The sequence below is a fragment of the Thunnus maccoyii genome, chromosome 2 (genome assembly GCF_910596095.1).
Source record: "Thunnus maccoyii chromosome 2, fThuMac1.1, whole genome shotgun sequence".
Classification (NCBI taxonomy): Eukaryota; Metazoa; Chordata; class Actinopteri; order Scombriformes; family Scombridae; genus Thunnus; species Thunnus maccoyii.
Genome location: NC_056534.1, coordinates 5666520 through 5683644, shown reverse-complemented (window position 1 = coordinate 5683644; position 17125 = coordinate 5666520). Strand labels below are relative to the sequence as shown.

The following is a 17125-nucleotide window of genomic DNA, read 5'->3' as shown; positions in this document are numbered from 1 at the left end:
AGATGATGGATCAAAGTATTTGAAATGAAGATGAGGAAAAAAAAACAAAAACACTAGCCTGCAATCCGCTGGCACGAGCACCCGTCCAATCCCTCCTGCTGTAATACTGAAAGGCAGCCTGCTGCACCAATCAGAAACAGCTATCGCCCGAGCCTCGACCAATCACGTACCGCGTCAGCTTAGTTGGACTGGGACATAGTGGAAGCAACGGGCTGGCTCAGCAGCCATTGATGCGCTTTATCTCGAACAGGACAAATCGAGATTAATTCCTTCATATCTGCGGTTTTCTGCGGACTGGAGCCATGGTGTCTCACTCTCTCGCCCTGCCGATGATCTGCTTCACCACGCTGTGGGCGCTGGTGGGGGTCGTTGCTCCGTTTTTAGTGCCCAAAGGACCCAACCGGGGGTAGGTGGACAAGCTACCGTTAATTGGCTGCAATTAACGGCGACGATTTGGTGTTTGCTCTCATTTTATACACTTACAGCCAAATGCAGATACTAGACGACTTATTTATTATTCAAAGTCAGTCTGTAGTCGGTCGTATAGCGGCTTCACAAACACACGAGTGTCCGCTGCTCATGTGATGGGAGGCCGCCGTGCGCGTCATCCTGCGTCCACCCCATCCATCCTTTAGCCTACATACAGCAGCAGTAAGGTTAAAAGGTCAAATCTATAAGAAGTAAACATGAAAAGATCATTTAGATTCCAGAGTGGAGATATATTTGTTGTATTGGGTGTTAAAATGTCCTAATTGTGAGTCCTGTACTACGTGGGAATAACAGTGATGCTGAGTCCGTTATCACAGGCAGCTCACAGGCAGTCAAGCTTTCAGATAACAGTCAGGTTAATTAATTAATTTTTATCAGAGGTGCCTTTCTCAAGTAAACTAGTAATGAGATACTAGTAAATTTCTTGTAATATTTGTTTTGTGAGACACTTCCTCTAGATGCTTTATTTCAGAGGGAAATATTGTGTCTTTTACCACACTGCATTTGTTTTGATAACCGGAGTTTCTTATTGCTTTGCAATATGATAGAAATTTGTTGCATTATCAGTTTGGAAAACAGATTATTATACATTATACTATTTTACGTGCATTGTTTTATGTTGTGATATTGATATATAGGTATTGTGATACAGTCATTTTTCTGAAAATCTAATCGCAAAACTGTTTATAGACGCAACAATCACAGTAATGTAAGTGTTTGGCTTATTCATTAAAGTAAGTACTAGCAATCCAATGATTAGTTGATCAACAGGAAATGACTCTGCAACTATTCCAATAATCGATTAATCGTCTCAGTCGTTTTTCAAGCGAGGAAACCAAATATTGTCTTTTTTCTCCTCCTCAAATGTGAGGTTTTGCGGCTCTTCTTTGTATAAATGTCAGTAATTTGAATATCTTTAGGTTTTGGACTGCAACAAAGCAAACAAGCAAACTCAAAATGGCATTTTTTACTATTTTTTAACATTTTACAGTCTGAATGAATGAATCAAGAGAATAATTGGCAGATTATTTGGTAATAAAAATAGCTAATTGTTAGTTGCAGCCCCAGTAAATACCTGAAAAATCAAGGTACTTCATCACATTCAGATGATAGTTCTTTAAATGCAATATTTCCACAAACTGGTCCTGCTGAATAATTTGCAACGTTGCCCTCAAATGCCTCACACAACCAGTGATATAAGGGATAACTACCTTGGTATAAATGATATTTGGTGAAAAATGTGGTGCATTGCTTCTTTAAATTAGGCGTGAGACATGTAGACTAAATAATAAGTAAACTAATATTAACTATCATGGCACTATCTTCATACAAGTATGCATTGATTTTCATTAAAGTATTCAAAAGGCAAACAGAAACTCAATTAATTCCATTGAGTTAAATGGTTTTTTCTAATGTTTTATTCAAACAAAATCACATTTTTCAAGGATATGAGATCTGACATTATATCTCAATATAAAAATGTTGTCATGATATGAGATGATTGTTATATTGAATTACTGTTGTGTATGTTTGGACAGAGCTGTGTGATTGTGACTCTCTCTCTGTTCTCTTTGACAGTGTGATCGTCACCAGTCTGATCCTCACAGCTGTCTGCTGCTACCTGTTGTGAGTATAAACTCTTATTCTCTTCATCTGTGGTGTAAAGCTGTTGTTGTTGCTGTCGTGAACCTGTAGCTTTGATTATTGCTGCTCAACGATACAAAACGCCACAAGTTCAGAGCGTTTCCTCTGTCCGTTATGAATCAATGTAGTTTTTCCACTGCTTTTGTATAAAATGGAAGCGTACAGCGGTTACAAGCTGTGCTCCAGCTGGTTTCTACAAATGTTCCTCACAGTTCAGTAACTATGCATGATAGAAATGATAAGGGAAGATCAAGAACAAGTCACATGGCTTGAAGAAAGCCGAAAAATTAGAATTTAACAGCCGAGAGACATGAGACGGAGGCCTGAGAAAACGAAATAGTTTCTTGCAAGACAACATTCAGAGGAGAGAGAGAGACATTGCTGGAGAGTTACTCCAGTAAATAACGTCAATCCTGAAGAATCTCCAAGATTTCAAACAAGACTCTTGCACATTTTCAAGTGGATGTTGGAAGAGACATGAAGGAAAAATGAAAACTAGTTGCAGATGCTAATCAGAGGCGAAGACTGCGACATCCTCGCAAGCTCAAGGCCAGACTGTCAGCAAGGCGGAGGACCATAAATTACAAACCAACATCATGGTGACAAAACAGAGAAAGAAACAACTAAAAGACTAAATTACAGATCAGAACAGTTGATCCTGGAGAAATCATATCCAGTTTAATTCATTACCAGAAGGCAGTCTGAGGATCATGAGCCGCTCGGATCGGTAGTTAACGCTTGAGGTCCAATGGGCTCATCAAGCCTTGACACAAAAAGTCTGGTGTTAATACAATTTGCAATTTAAAATCAAATAAATGGCCCGAGAAACTCCAACCAGACTTTCTTTAAACATGACAGGTGGTAATGGTGGTGGAGGAATACAGAGTACTTAAGGAGAAAGGAGTTCATTTCCAGGATTTGCAAAGAACAGATGAAGACTGAGGAAGAGCACTAAACCTCAGGCAGGGGGAAACCCAGAACTGAGAGATGTGATAATGAGGGGTTAAGCAGGACAGTCAGTGACATGATGATGCCTGATCACAGAAGAGGTAGGATTAATAAACGCCTAAACGGTTTCCTAACTAATCCATGAAGATACTTTGGGTATACGTGTGTATTCACAGAAAAAACTGGCCACTGTGCTATAAACAATTAGTCTTCAGTGAACACTAATACAACCAATTTCTTGGGAAAATACTAAAACATATCCTGGACATTCTGTATCTTGGAAAAAGGATGTGCATGATGGGTTATTATTCCACCACTAGATGGAGCCCCAACTCAAATGATGATGAATGGATTGATTTTACTGCGTAGGATATAAAGAAAAGGAAGGATTACTTAAGTTAGTTGATGAATTGATAAAATCACTTGTTATATCAGACAACGCTTTTATGTAACACACATTCTGGCCCTATCAACATACCTTTCAGTTGTTCCTTTGTAGCTCCTTTCTAGTGTCTTTCATGTTGTGTATGAGTTCTTTTTCTTGCTGTGTCAATTTTATGTTCCTTTAAATACTAATAAAGTCATAATAGATCAATAACAAGCTGTGTGAACATCCACGTATCTGCAGGTCTTGGAAAGTCTTAAAAAACATTGAATTTACGTCCCTCAAAAAAAGGCCTTCGAAGGTATTAAAATCTGAATTTCATTTATAAGATTCTTGAATATTTTTTCAGCCATTAAACTATGAGTGAGACTGGTGGGACAGTGGATTGAGCTGCAGGAAGCTGTTAAATCCTTTTTTGCGGTGTTTCAGTCAGCCCTGTCAGACCTGTAGAAAACACTGTCACTACTGCTAGCTACAGTAACTAGGAAGCTCATCCACTCAGACTGGGCGAGTGTAAAATTAAGCAAAAAATCCATCGTTTTTCATGTGATTAACTATATTACAAGGAATTATTGTTATATACAGATGAGAAGAACAGACAGAAATGTGATACATGTTAACAGATTCATCCATTGTACAAATAATTGCAGGCTTTGTTGTCCTGACTGGTTTTCCATCATTCTTTGACCAGTATGTCAGCGAAAAAAGCATTTAATTACATTCTATGTGGTGTTAAAAATGTCTTAATTCTCATTTGGTGAACACTGTAGAAGCCCTATAACATGCATCATATTTCATCAATATTACTGCTGCTACTTCAACTGATACAATTATGACAACAAATGTTGCTTTTCTTATTACTATTACTTGTGTTGGTGTGCAATCTTGTTAAAGGAAAACCAGTACTACCAGTAATTTACAACCTGGGTGCTGATTTAATGAACTTTAACCAATTACTGAGTAGTATCACTCCTACAGATTCTCCAGTCGCAATTAAAATATCCAACAAAATGTGATAATTATTGCTGACATCTTTGTCTTTGTCTACACACCCACCTTATGCACTACTCAAACTAGCTTTATTCCAGAAATCTCGCTGTGCTGAGTTTGTGGTTCTAGACAACAAAGACAAGGAATTAACAAACATGAAATATAACAAAATGATGAATAAAAGACATCAATCAGGCAATCAATAAGTTCAACCCATAATGTAGTAATGTCTCTTTAGTGTGGGGCATTAGCATTTAGCATTTAGCCTATTAGCTAGCTTGAATTAACACACAAATAATCAGATTAGCTTTCATTAACAAAAGTACAACATATGCTACATCAAGCTAGCATGTCAGTTGCTATCAGCTACTAGCTAAGTCATCACTGCTAAAAGCATGAATCAAAACACTAAAATGAACCCTTCTGACCATCAGTAAATAAAGAAACAGGTCAAAGCATTTGCAATTTTCTGAACAGAAGAAAAAAGCATTTATTCATGGCTAATGCCAATGAAGGCCACAGCACAATGGGCCAAAACCTTACCTGAAAAACACACGGAGCAGGTGATCTTAAGGTACTATTTAGGTGGCTAATGATTTGTCTAACTTAAAGTCCACTAAATACACAAGGAACTCATCATTTCTACACTTACTTGTTGTTATTTTAGCTAATATACCTATAGATACTGCATATTAGCATTGTATTCACTTCCATGACTGTAGAGATCGTGGACATGAGTGCTCCAGTGGAAACTGTTTTACTAGAGAGTCCAAAGGAGCCAAGCAACTCTTGGCCTTAAAAATGCTTGATTTATCCATCTACATTACTTTTCGTCGTCAGTGTGTGACTTCTCCAGGTCAGCCTGCAAGTTGAACTCAGATGTAGCTTTGCATTGCAATCGCCAAGCAATAAATTGATGTTCACCTTTAGACCTCCTTTTGTAGTTAGTTGAGTCTATGGACTTGTTATAAATATGTTTTCTTGTGTAGTGTTCTTGTCTTCTATCTCTACATCGATAGTGAATAATATTAGGATAACTTTTTGAAATATTGTCCCAAACTACAGCAACAAAATCTGATTTAATTTTTAAAAGGATATTAATAATAGAATGTGACTATATATTAACATAACAGATCATTCTTGTTGATAACCTTTCCCTCTCTGTCTCCTCAGTTGGTTGATAGCGATTCTGGCGCAGGCCAACCCTCTGTTCGGCCCTCAACTGAAGAATGAAACTATATGGTACCTGCGCTACTTCTGGGAGTAAACAAGGTGAGGTTTGTCAGAATAAAACTTAACGATACAAACTGTGATCTAAATGTAAACGAAAGAGGCAGAAACCAACGTCTGTGTGGCCATCACTGAGGTACTTTCTCTGTAACCAGTAGTTGAATTGGGCTCACAACACGGAGAAAGCTTGATAGTGTGTAGCAGTGTCCCAGAACCACTCACTTTTTTATGCGTACCTATTGAGTTTGATTAACAAAGACAAACCTGACTTACTGTCACATTCCCTACACTAGACAATGTAACATAATTTATTCTTTTTATGTCATTTTTAGTGCTGATTAAGGTTTGTTTACATCAGCAATACCAGGCCCGTACTTTAAATTATGATGACAATAATAAAACTAAATGCAAATTTTACTTAAATGTGTAGAATTTTAAAATGTCAGTCTTTGGTGCCCCCCAGTGGTTATATAATCACATAAAAATTCTACACATAGAGGCTTTAAACTCTTACTTTATGTATCTGGAAAGACCTTACATCCTAATTGGACCTTTAAGGTGAGGGTCGAACTAAAATAATACTAGCAGCTCTTTCACAAAAAAGGGGACTAAATAGTAAGGAAAAAATGCAGATATTTTAAAGATAATGAGAAACCATTTTATTTTTTGTGTTTTTCATATTCTGCTTGCTGCTCTGCACCAACAGTTTCTGCTCCTTCACGGTACGTACTGTACTTGACTGTTTGCAAATCAAAAACAGCTCCATTTGTCTCTCTCAGACTGCAGTGGAAAAAGAATGCGTGCCACTAACTCAGGCGTGAATATTTATCAACCCCATGAAAAGAAATGAGCTCAATGATATGCAAAAATCACTGAGCTTTTCACTTTTGTGAATTTTCAAAGGTGTGTTTGCCCCGAGCCCCTGATGCTTTTGTACCACACAGTACTCTGAGCTCTCTGAAAGGGGCTTCTGTTTGCATTCACAAATGTGCTTTTTCTCATTTTTTCTTTTACCCTCACAGCCGATGGTCAATGTTCACGGTCAAGAAAATTTAAGATAATTCTGCCTATGCTGAAATTCCCTCTCTCTTTCTCTCTTTCCATTTGTTTCAGGACTACGTGACGTGATGCCTCTCATCATTCCTATCCCCTGGTTTGGTGGACTTAATTTCAACGTAATGCCTAACCATTAAACACACCCACACCCACACACACACACCTCCAATCTGCATAATTTATGGAACATTTCATATGTGGCAGTTTTTTTGTAACTCAAAAGTCAGTGTCGGTTTTCTTTGCAACCTTACAGAATATTAAGAATCATGCCGAGTATCTGGAATTTAAGATTTAGATTTTATTAAGACATGTGTTGTGGGTTTTAAAATGTGTAACTGAACGCAGTGCACGCAGTTTCAAGTTATATGTGGCAGGATTTATGATCAAATCAAAAATGATGAAAACATTGAGTGTTCTTTTTATGTTCAATGATTACCAGTGAAACCATGACATTATCTGTTAGGAGTAGATATTAATCTCCCATCTCTGAAATGTGCAATCCTTCAGTACTTTAGTTTACTCCGTGTTTGTTTACATTTTTTTTTTTTTTTGGTTTTGTGTTGCTGTCTTCAGGGAACATACATTTCTAAGTGTTTGTATTTATTTTGGTCCGCAGACACTGATGTAAGCTCATTGTAATTACATCAGTGTCCACACGGTCTTGTTATATAACTGTTATTATCTGTGATGTAATCGTGTGTGTGTGCGTGAGTGCGCGCGTGTGTGTGTGAAGAGTTCATTACTGTGAGTGCTTGGACCGAGGCCATGAGAATCTCCCAAAACCGTAGAAGTGAAGAGCGATTCCCTCCACTTTAGACCACTTCAGCATGAAACTCCCTCCCACATTCCCCTCATGCTCTACACCGTGGAGGTCCTCGTTGCCATGGTGATCTCATCGCCCAATTCAGTCCTTTACCACTCAACCCCTTTTGATGAGAGCTCGCCCATTCTTGCCTGCTCGGGTACAGATGTACTGTAGGTTGTACAGTGGGGATATGCTTTTGGATTGAAGATGTTGATAGATTTGGAGTTAATGTCAAGTATCTTTTAAATTTTACCATTTTTATTTCCCCCCAAAAAATGATGCTTCAGGACACAATCAAAATGTTAGTTTCAAATCCCAAAAGTGCGGTGATTCAAATGAAGACTAATCATTGTAGTAAATAACTGTGACTGGGCTGGACTGTTGTTACAGTCATAGCTGAGCTTCCCTGTATTGTGCAGTACATTGTGTTAATCTGTGCACATGCGTTTGAGTGTGGGGGAAGGTAAAGTCTTTTCATATTGACTTCACCTGGAAAGGTCAGTTGCCAGACGTCATGGTTATCTCTGTGGACCGCTGTGGCCTCCGTCAGAGCGACAGGTGTTGCTGATCACAAACAGTAGTTCCATCACCCTGACTGTCACTGAAATGCCATTGGCTTGGCAGTCTGAAAACACAATGGTGATGCTTGGGCAATGTTTTCAAGGCCAGAAATTTTGTTAATCTCTTGAAAGTGTTGGACAGGAAGTCGCCAACACTGCCAAAGTTAGAGGTTCTTCTTGGGTACCAATGAACACCCACATAATAAAGTGTTACGTTCCTTCCACCTTCTAAGATAAACCGAACTTGCCTCGAAAAAGTAACCTGTTTCATCATTAACAACTTTTTTTTTTTTTTAAATCTGCCTTGAATAAGATGCTGGTTTGACACACATGCGTCCTCCCGATTCATCAGAGAGCATTTAGTCTCAGCTGCCAGCCACTACCACAACTATACCTCCCTCCTCCACTTCTAATCTCCAACCCTGAGAACCTCCCCCCTCCCCCCACTCCTCCCTCGCACTCTCCCTCCCCGCCCTCCTTTCTAAAACCACTTTGCTTCAGCCAAAAAGAATCAAAATCAATATACAGCTACTTTTTAGAAAGACCAAATTGCGTTGTATCTTTTCCTCCAGCCCTCTTCGGTAGTTGTGGTAGTGGCACGCAGATACACACCCTGTGTACTCTGTTACACAAATGGGGACGCATGTTAAAAAGGATGTGATCACACCTACAAAGTCAGCTTTTCCATCCCAGAAAAGCATCGTGATATTAAATTTGACTTTGTCCAATTTCAAGTGAACCAGAGCTTGTAAACAGAAATCACAAGGTCTCAGTTATTGGACAGTTTTGGTATTCGATCAACCTGCCAGGTTAGAGATGTTGGTGTTGGCGGAGAGTCAAAATAAATCTGATACCAAGTCTTGTAACGTAAGCTCAGTGTTGTGTTTTCCTCTCTTGTGTTCATACCAGAATACATGAGGAAAAAGCTCAATATGAGCATCAGTCCACACTGTGGTTTTGCTCTCACTTCAGGCTATGCAATCATTTACTGCTTGCTATTAGATGTACCCATAAATCATTTTGTTTTGGGTTTGTTTCCTGTAGTTGGTTTGAATTATACCCATGATTCAATAATAAGGCTTGCCCGATTGCCTGGAGCAAGTAAAACGCCACATCGGGCTAGTAAATCTCACTAGTAACTCACTTGCCCGATCAGGCAAGTGGTAAAAACAAAAAGTGAAAAAATAATAGTATAAAAAATGTTTCAATCATTTTTTTTCCATCATCGTGGTATCATTAATTATGTTCTCGTTCTCTGGCACACAGCTGAGCCCCCTCCTCTTGCAGGCATTGGAGAATATTGGCGTGCACCATTGGTCAATCAAGGATCGAGTAGGCTAGTAGTGTGATGCATGAAACAAACATCCCTCAGGATCATGTGAGCACTGTCAAATAGAGGAACCAGTGGTGCATGTAATTTTTAAATGCTTTCCAGAAATATTAAAGAGAGAAATCAAGAAGCTTGGAGTTAAAGAAATGAGCCTAAAAAATGTATTTGCCGTCATGTTAGGGAGTCCGTTCCATTATTTGAAAGAAACTGGGCTGATCTGAGGAATTGAGTATTCAGTGAAGTATAGGGGATGGGTCATACCATTGCTTTATATAGTGTCATAGCATTGCTTCACATCTATGACACTCTGTGTCCTTGTTCTGTTTCATTTACTTAAATAAAGATTAAACATGACAATTAACTTTAGTCTTTGTTGTTATTTGATAACCACTACTAAATAAAACCATTTGTATAGGCGCAAGTAAAAACTGCCTTCAAGCAAATAGATTTCTAACCCAGTTGAACCCTGACATTCCCAATCCAACTCAAAATGAAACGTGCTATAGTTTGCAAAAGTCACATTTTTCAGTGTCATTGAACCATCGGGCAGCAAATGGCATTGTTCTCAGTTCTTAGTAATCCAAACAAACTGAGGCAGTGAACACTCCACCCTAATCCCTTCCAAACATGCCCTAAAATGACAAATTCTTGGTTTTATTTTCCTTTTCTGATTTTTCTGTGTTCAGTTATTTTAATAACTGTCTGCAGTTTATCCATTAAATATTCCTGGCACCATAGATGGAGATGGGGATAGATTTTTTTTTTTTTTTTTAGTGTGGTAAGAGTCACCATGGTAACAAAAGTCCTAATCACAGATTTAATTGTTGGTGAGGATGAGATTGTACATGTAACCTTGTATTAGTGTAAAGTAAATGCTTCTATGTGAGTGGCATTGTATGTGAAACACTGAATAAAAAAAACATTTTGTCTCATACAATCCTGCTACGCTGTTGACATTATTAACATTCTTCCGGAGCAAACTGGAATGCATGTTTCAATTGAAAATGAATGAACACCCCATAAAATGATCCTTTCTGGTGAACATCAGTGGTATGGAGAAGGTTTATTGGAGGTTAACTGTATCACTTAGAGTCCAAATGAGAACATTTTAAATGGTGGTAAAAAAAGGAAAAATTGTTGACCTTCCTGACGTATCCCTGTTGATTTTAGAAAGACAGAGAGGCCGCTGGTGAAGGACTAAGTTACCTTGGCAATCAAGGACAAGGTCAACGTCCTCACACGAGACATGGATGATTCATACATACTTCTGTCAGGTGCAGGCATTTAGCTGAAACTTTTCCTAAGGAAAACCTAACAGGACTAAAGGCTGGTTTATATTCCGTCAGAACTGCTTGTTGGATGGTCAAATAGCTTCGGAAACTTCCTCCCCCTTTCCTGTGATTGACTTCCTGTACTTTTTGAAACCAACGATTCAACATGAACACCCACTTCATGCTGTGCAAAGGTGAGAAAGAAGAAAAGGGTTTAACTTCTCTCCCAAGCTCTCTTTTTTCATTCTTGACACAACTATTTCTGTCATTTTTCACATGGAAAACCAAGTGCAACACTATAAATGCCTTCTATGAGAATATTTACATGATGTTGCATCGGCTTTTCACTCTGCCTTCGAGTGTGGCGCTTCAGAACAGCTATAAAAACATTTGATTTCTGACATTATAAGACATCATGTCATATAAACTATTCTTTTTGAGCATAACCTGGCCCTAACAGTCTACAGCCATGCTATTGGCCTCTGTGAGGCTATACTTGAGTTAAATGTTCACATCAGCATGCTAACATACTCACAATGATAATGCTAGCATCATGTTTAGGTGTAATGTTTAGCATCTTCACCAATTAGCACTAAATACAAAGTAGAGACAAGACTAATGGGAATGTCAACAGTTTTGCAGTTGTTTGGTTTTAAACTATTGAACAAAATTAATTTTGACCAGATGATGGTGCTAGATGTCATTAAGTTATTACAATTCATGAATGTGTGCACCAATTTTCACAGCATCTAATCTAATAGTTCCATCTAATAGTTGTTGAGATATTTCAGCAAAGAGCTCAAAAATCAACCTCATGGTGGCACTAGAAGAAAAGTCAGAGAAAAAGTCATTAGAATACATGGTCTGGGAACCATGAATGTGCAAACCAAATTTTGTGCCATCCTGTCAGATAGATGTTGCAATATATTACAGTACAAGTGAAAACTTTGACCTACTGGTGGCACTGGAGTAAAAGTCAGTGGATCACGTGTCGTCGTGTCCTCTGGAGAGCTTGAATATCTGTTGTAAATTTCAGGGCAATCCATCTCGTAGTCAAGATATTTCACTCTGAACCACAAATGTCAACTTCATGGTGGCGCCAGAGGAAAGGCAGTAGGGTTCATGCTCTGGGGACCATGAATGTCAATGTACAAAATGTCAATGTACAATCTAACTAATAGTTGTCGAGACATTTCAGTCTGTGGACTGAAAAGTGGTGGACCGACTGACATTGCCATCCCAATAGCTGTGCCATTAGCATGGTTAAAAATCCAAGACTGCATAAGGGACCATTTAAAATGTTTGGCCAAAATATTTACTCACTTGTCAAATTGAGGAATGAGCTTTAGGAAGCTTTTCCCTCAATAAATCAACTTCCTTTCAAAGTGGAAAGCTGGAAGAGCTGGATAGAAAAATACTGAAAGGTAAGACACCTTTACCTGCTCGTAAAAAAGTTGATTTGCTCTTAAAGACTGCTCTTATAGCTCATAATCAGTGCATATATTCGTCATTAAATTTACTACTTTCATTGCAAACAAAAAATGATTTCATATTTATTCAGAATTTTGTCAAGGCAGAAAAGCAGAAAAGACTCACAAACATAATTTACACCTCAAGATCTCTACTGAAACTTGTCATATTAAAAAAAGAGGAACTGATTTGCACACAAATTTAAATAGATCAAATTTGGAAATAGAATTCCATTGCAGGGTTTATAGACTGCCCCATCATAACTGACCATATGGTATCTAACAAGAACACATTGTCACTATTGTGAAACACTAGAAACCAGGCCCAAACAATATAATCAGAGGGGACTCCCTAAAAACTTGGTATTTCACCTGGGAGCAGTGTTTTATGTCCTGCGTCACAAAGAGTGTTGTTTGCCTGATGCACGTTCTCGATGGCTCTCATTGGGTCGTCTTGTCACTTTTTGGATAAGCTAGCAAAACCGTAATGTAAAAAGTTGTTCATCTTCGCCTTAACCCCAAGATTAAACCTACAGGAGAACTCACCTCTAATTGTAACTTCAAACTGAGATAATTTATGGTTTTTTGTGATCATTGATTTACGAAAATACACTTAGATTTTTGCTCCCACATGTGAGGCTTGTTGACAAAGGAAACCTTTTAACGTAAAGTTAGCTTGTTAACAGTTAGCTAATGTTAGCTAGCCAGTAAATTTCATCCAATATTTTCATGGCACATGATTGATTTACGAAGATACACTTGGATTTTTGCTCCCCCACGCGAGGCTTGTTTACAAAGGAAACCTTTTAACGTAAAGTTAGCTTGTTAACAGTTAGCTAACTTTAGCTAGCCAGTAAATTTCATCCAATATTTTCATGTCACATGATGTGGGGGACATGTTATGACGATCTAATGTTAGCGTCACTGAATAGTGCAAATTAAAAGTAGTAACCTACATTATTTGTACAAAACTAATGTTACTCACCCTCCATCGTGGAAAACTCATAAACGTGCACTCAGAGCACATGCTGAGACGGTTGCAGAGCTTGCCGAAGCATGCACTGTTACATTCTGCAAAGCCACACCCATCCAGGTGAAATACCAAGTTTTTAGGGAGTCCCATAATCAAAGCTGCAGTTCTGGACCTGGAGTTCCAGTCCAACCTGCGCCACCTACAGACAAGAAAAGTAGGAGCAGCAATTCAGACCTACAGAGCTAAAGATGCAAATGTGCACAGTGGACAAGCAAAGAAAGTAAGAAGTATGGATACTGTACCTGCAACACACAACCATTTGTACTGAGCCTGTGGTTAGCATTAAGGTGTTTTATATAATTACTCTTATTTCATTACCATCTAGGAGGACAAACATCCATCTATAATTTACAGCTGCAAATGAGTGAGTGATGGTGCGGCACGGCAGCCTCACTATGAATGCACACTAATGAGTAAACAACCCATTAATTCTACATGACATTTTAAAAAAGACACACTTTTTAGAGAGACATAATGGATTATGCTAGCCTCTAGTCACACGGGAGGAAGAAAGATGATAAAGTGATAACACTGTTATATTCATCCAGTGTTTGTATGATCTATCCAAGCCTTGACCCACATTTCTGTTAGATGAATGCCAAATTAATATACACTGTTCAATGACACACACAAACAGCCTACAGGCCAACACATATGGGCTTTACGATGGACAGACTCAGATGAACACAAACACCACACAGCTTATCCTCTGTAATATTCATAAATGGGGCTTAATGTTCTCATGCGTCATGTCAACCTACTTTACTCCAGCAGTGCATTAAGATTTAACTATCCTTATGCAAACAGCTATATGAGCTGGCCTAAATAACATTGCTATAGATGGCTGTTTCTATTCATCACAAGGGAGCAGCTGCAAGACTGTTGATGCATATTTTAATCCGTCTTCATGCTGCCAAAACAATTTAATGTAAACATTTTTGATAAGGATTCCTCACATTTGGTTATTGAAGGATTGCGAGTAAGATATAAACATAAATGCAAATATTTATTATCATTAACTACTAGGAGTGGGCAATATGGATAAATTAATTTATGATGGTATACTGAATTTTATATTACAGTATCAATATACAGGTATGTCATTATATGTATGTTTTCTGGGAAATTAATTGTCTGTTTTGGCTCACTCAGCAAATATACCTGACAATTCGAAATACTTGGCAAATACAACCAGATATTGAAGAGGTAACTACGATGAGTATAAATGGTATGACTTAAGAAAGATATATTGAAGTTTAGATAAGATAAAAGACTCAAGTGTATGTAAAAATGGATAATACTTGATAATAAGGGTACAAATAATATACTTAAGGATCATTTCATGCTTTAATTGACAGCTTTTATACCCACAGTTGCTGTAGGTATAAAAGCTGTGTGGGTCTTAAAGCATGATACAACCTGATCATCCGTCTAGTGTTGCTAGCTTGTAAATGTGGCATAAAGATCGTTGGGTCATGCAGCAACATGTAGATGTTTGCATCTGACTGCAAGTTTGATCAAAGAAAAAAGCAGCTTCATACAGGCTCATCAAACACATTGGTGTAAAATGCCCTTAACGGTAACTGGAATTCAGCTATCGGATTTATAACTGAACATTAAATTAAGTGCCTGCTGTAGCCATGCCTTTATAAACATATGAACACTGAATTACTTCAAACATATATCTTGGATTCCTGTACTACAATTTTAGTCTAAATTAAAATTAACTAAATCAATTATTATAATTGATATATTTAAAGTCTGCTCTATATTTAAAGTAAAAGTACCATTACAGCGATGTAAAAATACTCCATTACAAGTAAAAGTCCTGCATGAAAAGTCCTCCTGAAGTAATAGTACTCATTTTGTCCCTCTGACTGATATATTATTATATATGACATCATTAGATTATCAATACTGAATCATCAGTGTTAGAGCAGCATGTTACTGTTGTAGCTGCTGGAGGTGGAGCTAGTTTACACTACTTTATATACAGTTAGCTAGTTTAGTCCAGTGGTTCCCAACCTAGGGGTCGGGGCCCCTCCAAAGGGTCAGCAGATAAATCTGAGGGGTCGTGAGATGATTAATGGGAGAGGAAAGAAGAAAAAACAAAGTTCTGATACACAAATCTGTTTTCAGTTTTTGGACTTTTTCTCTGGTCTTTGATTTTTGGTGAAATATTGGATCATTTGGACATTTATTGAAATGAAAGCATGTGAGAAGTTTAGAGGGAAAAATCACGATTTGGTGCAGCTGTTAACAACTCATAGACATGTGAAATGTGACCCCGACTACACACTGCTTTTTGTAAGACATCAAAAGAAAGAAAGGTTGGAAACCACTGGTTTCATCTTTAACAATGTGTTGTATTTTAAAAGCTTGTTATATTATCCATTGTGTCAAATCTTCATCTGAAAAGTAACTAAAGCTGTCAAATAAATGTAATGGACTGGAAGTATAAAGTAGCATCACATGGAAATACTCAATAAAGTACAAGTACCCCAAAATTGTACTTGAGTAAATGTACTTAGTTACTTTCCACCACTCGTGTCCACTTTAAAACTGATAGTTTGAGCTAACCCTAACCCTGAATGTTACGTTGCTTTTTTCATATAATCAACTTTATGGTCATTTTGGAGGTTGCTTTGATTTAAATGGTCCACTGAGAAGAGTTTCTAATATTTTGTTCACCCCACTTTTACCAATGAGTCACTTTTATTCATCACAATGAAAAGTTTGCTTCTTCAGGTGCTTCACACAGGAAGAGTAGAGTAGCTGTGCAGCGGCTGCTGTGTTGTGGTAAAGCCGCTGTGGAGGCCGTCCTGCCGGCTCGGCTCAGTGTTAAACATGTCGGTAACTTACGGAGGGGGAGCGGTTTGAACGGGGGTCGGAGCCCTACTGGGGTCACCAGGTTCATACAGTCCTCCCGGTGTCCTTAAGCGACAGGTCGAGTGACCCCGCCCCTCTGACGAAGCCGCGGCGTAGATACAAACCATATCCGTTTTCACTGGCTTCAAAATAAGTCAAGTTACCAACGATGAGCTAAAACACCGGAAATGCGATGATGTGCTCTTCGCAATAAAAGAGGAGAGGTCCCAGGTGTCAGGACTTTATAAAATACACAAGATAAATCACATCATAGACATAGACATCATATTTACAAGAGTAGATATGATTTCCTACATTTGGTATCATTAGTTTAATTCATATTATAAAAACACAATAGTTATGATGCCTCTTTGGATCAGGTTTTCAGGATTACTACATTATGTTTTTTTTATATTGTTTAAAGAGTTAAGGTGAGGTTTTGGTCATGATTTCCCATCATTTTAAACAAATTAATGGCCTCTTTGGTTCCATTTTACTCCTAAATTGCTGTAAAATAAGGCTCATTCAATTATTTGTGATAGCAAGGCTACTCTGTATGCCAGTACGTCATTTACAAACATTCTGACAACGAACCAGTAACGTTTCTAATGAAGTAAGGATGAGGACTGTGATATAATATAAATGTTACATTATTAAATTACATTGTATTTACATAATTCTATAACGTTACTGTAGTGTTGCAGAACAGTATCCATGAGAACTGGTTATTTTGCAACCACAGAGCAATGTTGTCACAACACCGCCTGTTGGAAAAGTACAACGTTGGCATTACGTAATGTGTTTGTAGGGTAAACACTGAAAGTAATGATAGACTGATTGTTACCACAGTCATCAATATTTCAATACTCAAATTGTTGTTATTTGTAACCGATACCGTACCATACATAGCTTATAAAAAACATACATTTCCAAATGGATCTTTCTGCAATTTAGCAGTTTTCAAATACTATTTCAAGTGTAAAATAACTTTTATTTTACTTCTTTTATCATAGCTCCAATAGTCTGTACTGATGGAAGATACTGTAT

General features: G+C 37.9%; 1 protein-coding gene across 2 annotated transcripts; it reads left to right on the top strand.

Moving 5' to 3' along the window:
- Positions 1-182: 182 nt before the first annotated feature.
- Positions 183-9798, top strand: atpv0e2 (ATPase H+ transporting V0 subunit e2). 2 transcript variants are annotated; one of them, XM_042435734.1, is made up of 5 exons: positions 183-406; positions 2068-2115; positions 5630-5728; positions 6393-6408; positions 6800-9798. In XM_042435734.1, the coding sequence occupies exons 1-3, from the start codon at positions 303-305 to the stop codon at positions 5721-5723; spliced, it is 246 nt and encodes an 81-aa protein (XP_042291668.1). In that variant the 5' UTR covers positions 183-302; the 3' UTR covers positions 5724-5728; positions 6393-6408; positions 6800-9798. The 2 variants fall into 2 exon arrangements, with proteins under 2 accessions (XP_042291668.1, XP_042291660.1); XM_042435726.1 differs by lacking the exon at positions 6393-6408 and having other exon boundaries at positions 184-406.
- Positions 9799-17125: the final 7327 nt, after the last annotated feature.